Below are 13,704 nucleotides of genomic sequence, written 5' to 3'. Positions count from 1 at the left end.
TACCACACAGTGATGGAGGAGGTGAGGATGGACTCAATGATGGCTGTGTAGAACTGCACCATCATCTCCACTGGAAGCTTGGCTTTCCTCAGCTGCCGCAAGAAGTACATCCTCTGCTCGGCCTTCTTGATGATGGTGGGCTCCCACTAGCAGAAAGAGTCCACGGTGGTGATAGGAGAGTCTGTCATGGTGAGGGGGGATGTGACTTTCCTGAAGTCCACGGTTGTTACCGCTGCTCCAGGACACCAGCCGGTCCACCTCCCTCCTGTAGACGGACTCATCCCCGTCCAATATGAGCCTGATGAGGGTGGTATTGTCCGCAAACTTGATCAGTTTCACAGAGTCGTGGCTGGAGGTGCAGCAGTTCGTGTACAGGGAAAAGAGCAGGGGAGAAAGTACACAGCCCTGTGGTACTCCTATGCTGATGGTCCGCGTGTCTGGGACGTTCTTCCCCAGCCGCTCGCACTGCCTCCGATCCATCAGGAAGTCAGTGATCCACCTGCAGGTGGAGTCAGGCACGTTGAGCTGGGAGAGCTTGTCCTGGAGCAGAGCAGGGAGGATGGTGTTGAAAGTCCACAAATTGGATCCTGGCATAGGATCCAGGGGAGTCCAGATGCTGCAGGATGAAATAGAGTTCCAGGTTGATGGCGTCATCGACAGACCTGTTGGCTCTGTAGGTGAACTGCAGGGGGTCCAGCAGGGGGGAGGTGAAGGACTTGAGGTGGAGCAAGACCAGACTTCATGACTACAGACGTCAGCACCACAGGCCTGTAGTCATTTAGTCAGACATTAAGTCAGTAGGACGCTCGTATCTATTCTATTTACTTAGTTGAATCAAAGTGGCAACTTTTTTTCATTGATTGCAATAACTAAAAATAATTAAAAACCTAAATTAAAAGTTTTTTCACATTTGCTTCAGTTTGTCATTCAGACAATTCAGTTTCATAAAGCTGGTCACAAACTTGATGAATACCAGTAGTAATTTGTTAAACAATATTTCCCTGTAATCTCATTAATCGTGATGTTTTTTTCTCACATAAATCAACACAAACATTTTATATCATGACATCCCTACTATTTTGACAAAGACATTAAATACATTAAAGTGTTCCTACACTCACATGTTCAAAATCAGACCTATTGTTGAGGCCAAAACCCTTTTCAGTTGGAGATCACATCCCTTTATTCAAATGTGAACCACTTAATATCATAGGGGGAATTATTGTCCTTTCTGACTGTAAATGAACATAACTATTCAAAGTACTCAACCTGTTTAAAGAGCTCGGTGTCTCTCTGGAGAGATAGAAAGCCCAGAGCAAAGATGGAGCAGTGCAGTGGAGGGATGGAGCAGACGTCAAGCTCTATTCAGGGGCACTGGGAGCGGCACTGGTTAATTAAGAGTAGACCGGGGAGCACTTGGACAAGCCTTGGACGTTCCCATCTGTAATGAGAGGAATCATAGAGGTGGGATTTTGGGATATCAGTGAATGGGCCCTTTTTCCTGGCCTTCCAATCCACTGAGGAATATTACCTGCTCCAAACGATTGCGGGAATGGAGAGAGGGAGCAACAGAGAAGTGAGGAAAAGAGGAGAGGGAGAAAGAGAGGGATACAATTTCCATTTCAGCTTATGCATGCAAACACATATGCGCACATCTTTGGAATATTATGCATGCATTTTGTTTCCTGCCTTTGGTCTCAGAATAGCTCCCTCTAGGGGATCAGATGTCGGCATGTTTCACACAGTATTATTGAGGCCGTGAGGTCTTGATTTTTAGCAATAGCTTCAATTGTACAGTATAACCTTTCTTATGTGCATCCTCTACTCACTGTGCTTAAAAGGACATAACCACAATTGTAATCACTTTTTACAATAAATTAGATATGTAATAATATAAACGCTACATCTCTTAAATAAAATGTTGCATATATATAAAGGCTTGGGAGTGAAACGTCTCATGTAGCTGAAGTTTCAATCAATACAATTTAACTTACAAGTGCAATATTTCAGAACAAAAGCAGTCTCCCTTACTTGTGTTGGCTCCCTGACTTGTGTTGGCTTCAGTGGATAGATAGACAGTGTATGAGAGACACAAAGCATGTTCATCTGTAGCCGTTCAGAGGAGACTTGTACTTGCTGGTTGACCTCTACGGCAAAGCTGCAGAAAACAGACACATCAACACAACGGCCGTACATTTTCACAAACACACGCGCACCTCGAAGGATGTGGCCCTGTCTGGCCCCTCTAAGTTGGGCAGTGGAGAGTCCATGTGAGCTGCGGTCCACCCTCTCCTCCCTCTCCTCCCTCTCCTCCCACTCCTCTTGCCCTGTGCACTGACCCTGAGCGGATGAGTAGACCGTCTGCACTAATGCCTGGCTGTCGCGTCAAACACTGAGAAAAACTTTACTACGCCGAGACAGCAAAGAGGACAGAGGAGCGGGCAGGGAGCAAACAAATGCACTGTGAGGGTAAGAGCATGGGAACATGAAGAGATGGGAGAATTGCTTGAATAAATTAAGGGAACCATTATTTAGAGTTATTTCAGATTTTTATGTATCAATTTCAACTTCCACGTTATCTACTAATAAGCAATTTACCACAATCACATGGGATTTTTTAAAATTGCATTGGTCCCAAGCCCAGATAAATTAAAATGATCCTTAACTTTTACAGATTTGATGCATTTTCAGATTTTTGCAAGATTGGGCCACAAAAATGTAAACATCCAATTTTTAAGTTAAACGTTGATCCAACCATCTCGTTGTCTAAGGGTTCATTAGATAACACTTTTACCCCTGATGTGTCCCGGCTTGGGTTGAAGTCCGTCCCATTTGATGTGATGAGTGGCAGCTTTGGCAGCAGTCTTTGCATTTTGCCCCAGGACACGTACAGTGAAGGTTTTTGCAGACGTGTAATAGAACAACAGATTGTTAACGAATTCTATCATATAATTAAAATGAAACACAAATTAAAGATCCGCAAGTGACCTTAATGTTAAGTGAATATCAAGCACCAGTTGACATGCACCAATGATTTAATTTCCCCAATACAAATTAAAGAACACAGCCTCCATTAATTGGCAAATTCTGGCATTATTAAGCAAAGTACATTTCCTGGTTTTCCGTTTTCTGCCATCGTGCTGTTGTTTTCTCCCTTCCCCGCTTCCTCTTGCTCCCAGTTAGTTAGCAGTGGTTAAGTGGAAGGGAAGTGAATGGGATTGATGGTGTTAGCATGTGAGGTGTTTATGATGATGATAAATGTTGGGTGCGTAGGACGGGTGGAGGAAGAGCAGGGCCTGTGATGATGATGAATGGTGGGCTCGCTCTCAGCGCACTCCCAGTGTCGACTACGTGCAAACACAGAGAAATGATTTGGGCCGACACACTGTCATGTAGTCTAATGCAGTTATAGATCCTATCCCGTAAGTGACAGGTCGAGGGAGGGGGGGCGGCTACCACCCAAAGTAAAAGAGAACGAAGAGGAAGTAAACAATATACTATGGTGTTGTTTGCTATGAAAAGTGATTGTTATTTGATAGTAAGGTGCTCAGTGTCAAAACTTTAGACACCTACAGATCGCCAGTAGCATATTACATTTCCACCTTTAATTTAGGAGGGACATTTAGATACATTAATTTGTATTATCTTGATAAGAATATTGAAATAATATTTTAATCATACACGAAGAATGTGCTAAAATATGACCGTAAATGTCTTGTTTGAGGTCTAACACAAAATGTGAAAGCACCTTAAAATGATCCACAAACGCACAGAAACTTTATAGAGACTTTATATCCTTCTTTTGAAAATTACACTAGATGTTTTGCATTTTTGAGGTCATTGTTGACAGTTTTCAATTAAGATTATATACTCACTGTTCTAATTTAGCATAGCTCTAATACAAACATTGCAATATTACCAATTTTTAATACATCTCCCACCACATCTGAGCATCTATACAGCAAGATTAGATTTACTAAAGTGAAACAATTATCATTGGATTCATGTTCCAAGTTCTCACCAATACAAAACATTTGTCCATTGAGCCTTTGTTTAACACTTGAAGTACAACATACCAGAGTTTAAACGAGTATTCCCAGTCAAATGGACCCACAAAGAGTATTAACATGCATCATGTATTGTTGTGGTTACAGGTCGAGACTTGGCCAGCACAACTCTGCCAGGCTACCCTCCTCATGTCCCTCCCACTGGACAGGGCAGCTACTCCACCCCTTCGCTCACGGGCATGGTTACTGGTAAGTAGTACACATTTGATCTAATTTGTATCACGTGTGACTTCTCCTCTGAATATTCTTCTTTTACCTCAGATTTATAGAATTTAGTGCTTTGTTTCTTTTTTTTTACTCATACTTTTTATGCCGTCGTGTTTGTTAAGACACGAACGGACGTTGCGTTTCTCTGATTGGTTAATATACCTATTAATTGTGACCATCTGAAATCAGAGAGGCAGGATAGGATTCCAGACAAAAACATATTTATAAAGAAATGTCAAAGCTTGTGATCAGGCCAATAATATAATGCAACTCAACAAGTATTAGAGTACTCTGATTGGAGAAGAGAATAGGTTACAAACAAACACTTAAATACACTAATATTGTTTTTCAGTATTCTGTAACTAAACATTTTACCAACACCGGCATAACAAAAGTTTGAAAATACTATTGGTATTAAAATAGATATGCATCCATTGAGTTTACATTTCTTGGCGCAATGTGCAGTGTGCATATATGAACATACCATAATGAAATAGTTGTAGTTTCACATTGACCTAGGATACAATAGTCCTTGAGATAATGAATCAAAATGTGCTATTTGTTATGACAAATCCCCTAGAGGTTGTTGAATTGTTAGCGTTTGTTCACACTTGCCCATCGACCACATCAAAATTGGAACTAAACTGAAACTAAATTTGTTATTAAACAAGGACTAGACCGGACCTAAACCGGAGTTCAAAATCAAGACTTTACTGGGCACAAACCAGGACCAAACTAGGACAAATGTCATGTTATAAAAAACTATGTCTAATTGTTCCGTCAATTACACACACCCTCTTACTGTAACCCAGCCCCGCTCCCTCCTGCAGAGACCTGTAACTGTACGCACCCGCCCCAATTCCCCCCGGAGCTTCTTTATATCTTCAGGGGTGTATTTAGCTTTGCCACTTCCTTCTTCTTGTCTCCCTCCACTCCGCCTGACAGTGCTCCCAGGGGGGCCGTGTGCGTTTGCATGCATCTGTATAAGTGTGTGTTGAGTGTTTGCGTGTGCATGTGTATCGTTAGAAAACAGCCACAGTAGCACAGCTGTCCCTCCTCAACATTAGTAATTTGTTTTTAATGAGAATCACCAGTGACCCACGACTAATTCATTCCCTTCCACTCCGCCTTCCACGCAGCTTTTGTGTTTCAATCTTGGACCATTTTCTCTTGGCTTTCCCTCTGCTTTCTAATATTGGTCAGTGCGAAGTATACCTCAGAGGGAAGAAGAAGAAGAAAAAAAACAAAAACCCACACCCAAACAACATCAAAACACTGTTTACAAGTTCTGGCCTCTTTGTATTCCCACTCATTCACTTTCACACATTCTCAGTGGACATGTCGGAACAGCACGTCTAAAGATGGCTAACCCTGTCGCCCTGTCCCCCTGCACTGGCCCGTCCCGCGCTCAGGTTTGACAGCATATTTGTGTGTGTGTTGGCATGCGATTGTTTGGAAGTGTGCGACCTTGACACCGAGCTACACCAGGGAGGGCCCCCTTAGCCTCCTACAGCTCCCCCCTCTCACCCACGTCCGCGTCTCCCACACAACCTGACACGTCGCCGTCACTACGGTGTTGACAAGGGGAGGGAGGCTCGAACCCGGGGATGCCATGGAGACCGCATCCCGACCCCACCTGACAGACGCAGATAAACACAAATATATAGAAGCTTCAGCAAAACAAAGAAAAGTCGGTCCAAAAGTGGATCAAAGCATTGGATGCAGACCACATAGAAAACTGCAGTGGAAACAAAATGCCAATAATTAAAATTATAAAGACATAGAATTGTGTATATATTAAGTATGTAAAAAACACAAGGAAGCTCAGTTACTCTAATTGATAACTGCACTTTAATTAGCCCCAATAAAGCATGAACTTGATAATAAACACATATTTTAATAAGAATTATTCAGGCTTAGTAACTACTTAATTAATACCTTGATTAATACATTGCACAAAATACATGAACACATTAAAAGTGCAATACAATCTACACCCATGTTTCCATTGGGTCCAATAATATTATAAAACATTATAAAATCATCATTCAGGTAAATCTAATTCTAGTGTGTGATTTGGAATCGGGGGCAAAATACCAAAGAGATTATAATGTCTGCCTTTACACACAAGTTGTTACTGAATTTGTGATATAACAAAGTGTACGCATGGCTAACCCTTAGTTACATTCGTTTTGTCGATCAGTTTCTCCTTCAGCTTCATTACCATCATACAATTTTATGTGTACGGTACCTAAATTGTCCCATGCAGTGTCTAAATTCTCTTTTGTGTTCTCTGAATGTTGCCCGGAATGAGTGGAGGGGATAATCTCTTAACTTTGCTTCTCTGACGTGGGCATGTTTTATCTCAGCACTTCTCAGGCAAATTATCCTTCTTTTTGTCCGCTCTGTCTAATATCATACCTTCATTAAGCAAGCAACTCTGTACTTCTTCTGCTGCTGCTCCGTGCGCTCTGTCTGTGCGTGCAGCAGGGGGGCTGACACTCGGAGGGGGTGTAGGAGAGCACTGAGGCAGAACCGACAGAACCAGAGGCAGAGGGAGGAGGGGGCACTGGGGTCCGTGACTGTCAGCGATGGGATAGGGATCCCCCGGGACGAGTGAAGGTTCAGGATAAAAACCAAAGAAAAAAAAGGAGAAAAAATGAAAACGCTGGAGAGTCCGCAGAGGAGAAGAAGAAACGGGGGAGAATGTTGTTTTGATGTGAAGGGTGACGGGCGAGCGAGAGCTAGACGTCAGAGAGGAGAGAGAGAGAGAGAGAGAGAAAGAGAGAGAGAGAGAGAGAGAGAGAGAGAGAGAGAGAGAGAGAAAGAGAGAGAGAGAGAGAGAGAGGCGCATATAGAGAACAGGGTGAAGGGAAGATGAGAGAACGAGAAGACCCCAGACAGCAAGAAGTAAATGAGGGAGAAAAGCTATGCTATCATCCACAAGGCCGTTACACACCAGCTCAGCTCAACAGTCACTACCAATAGCCCTCAGGCCAGTGCAGTCAATACAAATGACGGCATTCACACTTAAATCTGAAAATATAATTTAAACAGCGACGAGGAACTTCTCCTTCAGTCTCAAGCGATCACTTTCATGTTGTGTGTCATTTACAGATACTAAAAGTGCATAGATTACTGTAACTGATGTGGTTATGATGACTAAACTCTTCTATACTTATTTTTTCATTTTTTGCAGGAGGAGATTTCTCTGGAAGTCCATATTCTCATCCTCAGTATTCTACTTACAATGAATCGTGGAGATTTCCAAACCCTAGTTTATTAGGTATGTTACAGACTCCTCTAATGTGTGTCTAATATTGTTTAGTTCTACAAACAAAACTATCAATGCCACCATGTCCTCTTATCCTTTACAAATATAAATAACTACTTAGCTTGACTGTCATAGTAATTGTCTTGGTAGTTTTGAACAGGAATAGATCAAGGCCTCTCCTTTATAGGTCTCAAGGAACATGTGAACATAAACTAATAATAAAATTGACTGACTGAATCCACCTTCTCTTTCTCCTCCTTCCCGTCTCAACAGTATTTCAGCAGGACTATGGTTCTATCCTGGGCACAGAAATTGGCTGCTCCTCCAGTCTCTTCACAAGCCAAGCAGGACAGATGCAAGGTACGTTAGAGAAGAGAAGCGATCCCTAAGTGACAAACGGCTGAAAAAGTGTGGAGGGAGAAGTGAAGGTGCCTAAAGTCCTGGACTACATAGTTTATCAGAGAGGCTTAATGCCTCACTTCCCAAAGAGCCCCTTGAGATTACCTGCGCTGTAGACAGACATAACCTGCCAGTGAGCGGCCATCTTGATGGATGGAAGTGACAGAGACAGGTGTGAGTGTGGCAGTTTCACTGTGTGTGGCTTTGAGGTTACAGTATTGAATTGACCTCTTCCCTGAGGAGAGAATAGACTCAAGGGATCAGTAGCTTAAACTGGCACTTAGATGGACTCTTTAAGGTGTGTGTGGGTTACGAGATGAAAAGAAAATCATCAGAAAGAAGAAAGTGAGTTGGCTCGCAGTTCGTCTCATTGGTCAAACAGTCTGAGAAAAAGCTTTTATGGTCATTAGATTCATCTGCTCATGTCATCTCATAGAAGTCCTTTCATTTCTTACATTAAAAGTACAATACAATCTGCAGAAGGTATTGTTGCTGCTCATTTCACATTTGCCATAGAGTCAAAGGATAGCTCTTTTACATATGCATGCCATTTACTCCTCCGATAACACTGTTCTCGAGTCATTGAGATTCAGAAACTGGCAGATCATTCAGAGAATTAGCATTTTGCACTTTGACTCTATTTTACTCACTGAGTTGTACAATATAATGTTAGTAAGTAAGTAAACATATTTCTAAAGCACCTTTCAGTGGGTAAAGCTCACAAGGTGCGTAACAGCCAGTGTAATATTATGTGAATGTGACTCAAGTGAAGGACTGGGCATCGGCTAACAGGGAGGTTGCCGGCGTGGTGGCTCAGTGGTTAGCCCTTTTGCCCCACAGCAAGAAGATTTTGGGTTTAACTTCCCCTGCCCCCTGGCACAAACATACAAAATATGCACAATAGGTAACAATCCTCTAGCTCAAACCTTGTTCTGATCAAGAACTGGCGCTGCGTCTCACTGCTCCTGACAGGTTGCCCCATTGAACTATGGGTCAAATGCATGGGTTGTGTCCCTGGGCAAACAGTTTCACCCTCCTTTCCTCTGTTGTATGAGTAGTCGTCTGAGAGGTTGTTGATGAGCAGATTATACATTTGTTAAATAATTAGCCACTATTATCAGGGATTTGAATGAATGATTGTGACATAAGTTCCACTGTACAGTAGTATTAAAGATGTGTATTGTTTTTTTTATCTTCACAGGGTCACCATACTACTATAGCGCGGCATCTCGAGGGGCTGGCCCTGCTGCTACTGCTACAGCCTCAGCCTACGACCGCCACTGACCAGGACCACATGTGGGAGGGAGCGATAGCACCGGGACATCTCAGAACTTGACATTGTGAAGACCATTCCCAGTTAGACTAGGCTGACAAATCGTCCAGCATCCGCCACTGTCATGACCACGTTTCCGAACACGCCAGTGGGATCAGAGTGCAGTTGAGTGAGTTCATCAGTGCAAACCTTTCTGCAAATTCACTGTCAATCAATCGTGTATCTATGCCATCCAACGGTGATGTAAAAGACAATCCAACTCCCCAAAACTTTGAATGACCAAAATCCACTGAATCATTGTCATTTTGTCACCTTTGCTGAAAGTATCCGAATAGCAGGAAAAACAGACATAACGTGCCATTCCAGTTCCACGGCATTTTAAGCTTTACAAAACAAAAAGGCATTTCAAACCAGATGAAAAGCACAGCCCCAAATCTAAATGACCCAGGGAGCGTCACTGTACATGAAGGTGCTATCCTGCCCCCGCAGCCCAGATATAAGAGCTATTTATAATGAAGGAGAAACAGAGTAATATATTATGAAGCTTTTCTGTGCTATGGGAGTGACTAATGCCTGTAACGATTTATGTGTGTTATGCTGTTGTGATAGAATAGTGATGATGACGAACATGACGCAGTGACATTTCTTCATATTAATCTTTATCTTTGTTGATAAATGTAAATTGACTGCGATATATCTCGCCTGGTACAAGTCAACACAAAATGCCATTTTTCGCTCCCTGAAAACAGGAAGCCATGGAACTTACTTAATACTGTCTTTCTATTTCTCTTGAAACTCCCCAAAGACGGGCCCCCCTAGTGGATCGGCTGACTAACTACAAAAGCACAAAGAGACTCAATCATTTCTTAAAGCCGCCATTTGAGTATTTTTTCTCCTCCCTTTTTTTTTCATTTGCTTTACATTTTACTTACAAACTGTTCTATGGTACAGATGAAACTGCCTGGGTGAATTATAAGTAAACAAATGGTTGCCACATTGATTCTGCGCAGTGACAATGCATGACGCCAGGGTTGAGGCCTTACCCATTCACATCCATCAGAGAAGCATAACTTTTCCCACTGAAATAATGACTTCTTTCTGGTTAATATAAACTGGTTTTGTAATATGGCCCACTTTCCATCCAGACAATTTTGTACAGTGATCAGTGAAATAGAAAAACACAAAGTCACAATGTTGACAGGTATTTGAAATACTCCCATGAAAATTTAGCTTTTAGTGATGATGCTTTCTTTAACAAAGGTGTGTGGTGTTGTTTTGGCTATTGTCTGCGAGTGTTATTCTCAGTTTCATTGTTTTGCTTAAGACTGTTCATTGCTTCTGTAGTTTACTAGAGGACATTTTGGGCACGCTACATTGTATGTGGCATAACATACAAATATATAAAAGTATACAACTGAACAAAGTTAATAGTTTCTCAAACTGTCGTTGTTTCTGAGCAAGTAGCTAGAGCTTATCTTTTTGTAGAGTTTGAAAGTTGTGAGCAAACAACTCTAAAAAAGATTTTAATGAACTGCTTGCCCGCTGTGCTGAGCAGCGGGGAGCATTTTTCTTTCCATTCTGTATTTTTCTCTCAAACTTTGAGGCATTATCAAACCTGAACCACACCAGCTAAAAACAAGGACAGTGCCTTTAGTTTTATATGTCGACAACCCCCTTTGCTGACCACGTGACTCTAAAACAAGATTCAGCCACCCTTGTATGAATACTTTTTAAAGCAGACAGTGATTTTAGTACCAAGTTATTGTACAAAACAAAATACTAAAAAGGCACAACAAATTCAAAAGTTACAACGGTTTTATGCTGTACAAAAGCATTACGTCACACCCTGTAGCGCGAACAGGAGTCAATCCTTGAGGAAGTCCTTGACGCGGTGAATCGGCTGCGTCCAAGAAGCTGTGACACCAAACAAGTCTCCTCTCCATTAACAGGATTATTTGTTAACTATGCATCTTCATAAGGACACATCCGGCCTTGCCATTGCTTTGACCTAATTGGCTCACATTGTGGGGGAGAGGACAGAATTTCGTGTCGATTGATTGGCATCCGTGACATTGACTTCCGTTGGCGGCACACTGTACACTACAGTACAGTCGCACGAGGACACACCCCCTTTTGTCCTTTAGCGCGCTCTGGCCCCTCCCACGTGCCCCGCATTCCCAAGGGGCGCCCAAACCTGCTGTGCCATCAGAAGCTCATCCTGTCTTTTTGCTCTAATCTTATCAGAATATCTCTCCCCGTGCCGTTCCTCTGCCCAACACCGGGCCAGATTAGGAATATTAAAAGTGCTCTGCTGACCGCTTTTCTTCAAACACGGTGGATTAATCCCTTTTCCACTCTTTTTCTGACTTCTCTATCTGACCAAAGCCAGGTCATTTCAATGGCAAAATCAAACAATTAGAACATGTTTTTGTAACCACAGGCAGTAGAAGAAACCGATGTGTGGATTGAAGGCAAAGGTGTTACAGGCAATTTTCATAGCCAGCTCACAATCTCTGATCCAAATATAGTACCCTGATTATCAAGTGTAACCCGTGAGTTACCTTAATCAACTCTAGTAAGCAATCCATTGGTTTAGTAAGCAGTTTGTACTTAACATTCAAGTTGTTTAAGGTCAGTCGATTCTTCTGTCAACTTTGAAATGTCACACGATGATCACTTGCCAGTAAATGTAGATAACGGATTCGCACTCCGATTCATGCCTAAACTGTCATTTGGTCTTCCCGTAGCAGTGTTTCTTCTGTCTGTGGTTTCGGCATTCTCATCTTGAACAATCTTGTCAAAGTCAAAACCTAAAATAAAAATGTAAATGAGCTTTCTTTTTTATTATGACTTCTCTCAGCAAGTGTGCAGTGCCTGACTGTGTCTCAATACAAGCCCTCGAAGATGGCTACTGCCTGGTGTAAAACCTGAGGGGATTCCGGCATCACTTCTTGACAGCAATTAGTGGCACAATCTGTTTCATGCTTGCTAATATAACTAGACTTTGGACATATCTGCTACTGAAGTCTTACAATGCTCTGTACATCTTAATATTATTTAACTGTGGAAAAAAAGGAGACGTACACAGGACTGAACCTACAAAATCGACTGTGCTGTTTTTTAATCCGATCAATCCAATCAAAAAATACATACGTTTTCACCTTACTGTGGCCTTTCGTGTAACAATCCCAAGTTTGTAGTGTTCATGGCCTCCTATCCGAGGTGTTGAAGGGGTATTTATACCTATGACATTTTGGTAATAAAAATTAAAAGAAAGTCATATACAGAAAAAAATCTCCTTGAGCTATCCTTCTAAAATCAAACTGAAATCGCAGCATATCTGTACCGCTCACCAAAGCCTGTGATGCCTGTTTTAACAGCAGAGTCTTGTACAGAAACATTAAATAAACAGGAAATAATTTCAAATACAAACATTAGATGAAGTTAAGAATTGCCTTCACATATTCTGGAGGGGAGGATTTAAAAAAAAAAGTAAAACAAACGCTTCTTTAAGAAAATGTGTATGTTTTATATTCAATTTTCTAGTAGTTGCAAACAAAACTTGGTGTTTTTTCTTCTTGTGTGTTGTGTGTTGTCTTAATATTTGAATGTATTTTACTGCAGTGAGAATTTGCCAAAGATATCATATCACTGAATTTCTTTATTCCTTCTGGTTTAGTTTTTTCATAATTGTGACCAATTTCTTGAGGAAAGGAAATTGGAAATAGATTGTGTATTTGATGTTCTGCTTTTTTTCATCTTCTCTAAATTACTATTAATATTATTGTTATTTTATTTCCTGTTTTATTTTTAATTTTATTTTTACTGTGAAATGGACAAATAAATTGCAGTTTGCTTGATGCATCTTCATACACTGTACCTGTCCATCACCTGAGTGACTGTCGTGGTGAATTATTCCATTTATGTACCTGTAATGTGAAGCTAAGAAGTAATTATTTGTAAATATTTGCCATAATTTTATTGATCCTTCAGAATAAAAAAATAATTTTTGGAAGTTAAATGTGTGTCCTTGTTGTCCCGTTTCTGCCATTGCATTCTTAAAAAACACATAAGTGAAGATTATATAAAATTATTATATTAAATAAAAATTAAAACGTAGTGACTGTTACAATTTTAGAAATAACATTTCATTTAATTTCATTGTATATTCTTTGTATTGCCTTTTGTTCAATGATACAGATAGCATAAAACCTCAGAGGGATGGAGTCCCGGCCAGTTTGGCACTGGGCCCATGCACTGTTGACAGGAGCAGTAGTGTGTGAGCATGCGACACATACTGTGCCTGTGTTCATGTGTGTGTGTGTGTGTGTGTGTGTGTGCGTGCGTGTGTGTGCGTGTGTGTGTGTGTGTGTGTGTGTGAGGGGGGTTATAATAGGACACTAGCATGACATGGTAACAACAAAGCAGACAACAGCACTCCTCCATCTTGAGAAACAAGCCAGGCTGTCGGCACTCTGGGCTCT

At 41.4% G+C, this 13,704-nt stretch overlaps 1 protein-coding gene across 3 annotated transcripts in view; it reads left to right on the top strand.

The window, feature by feature from the left end:
* The window catches only part of pax5 (paired box 5), a 39,384-nt gene extending 29,765 nt beyond the window's left edge, over nucleotides 1-9,619 (top strand). For all 3 annotated transcript variants that reach the window (XM_072462709.1, XM_072462710.1, XM_072462708.1), the window contains exons 8-11: nucleotides 4,155-4,256; nucleotides 7,474-7,560; nucleotides 7,822-7,908; nucleotides 9,149-9,619. In XM_072462709.1, the coding sequence (XP_072318810.1) occupies nucleotides 4,155-4,256; nucleotides 7,474-7,560; nucleotides 7,822-7,908; nucleotides 9,149-9,231 (359 nt within the window). In that variant the 3' untranslated portion in view covers nucleotides 9,232-9,619. The remainder of the gene's footprint in view (nucleotides 1-4,154; nucleotides 4,257-7,473; nucleotides 7,561-7,821; nucleotides 7,909-9,148) is intronic.
* Nucleotides 9,620-13,704: the final 4,085 nt, after the last annotated feature.

This window comes from Eucyclogobius newberryi, unplaced genomic scaffold (assembly GCF_026437365.1).
Source record: "Eucyclogobius newberryi isolate DKJ021-1_F unplaced genomic scaffold, fEucNew1.0.hap1 SCAF_4, whole genome shotgun sequence".
In the NCBI taxonomy this organism is placed as follows: Eukaryota; Metazoa; Chordata; class Actinopteri; order Gobiiformes; family Gobiidae; genus Eucyclogobius; species Eucyclogobius newberryi.
The sequence above is the reverse complement of the archived record's forward strand: the minus strand, read 5'-3'. Positions and strand labels throughout refer to the sequence as shown.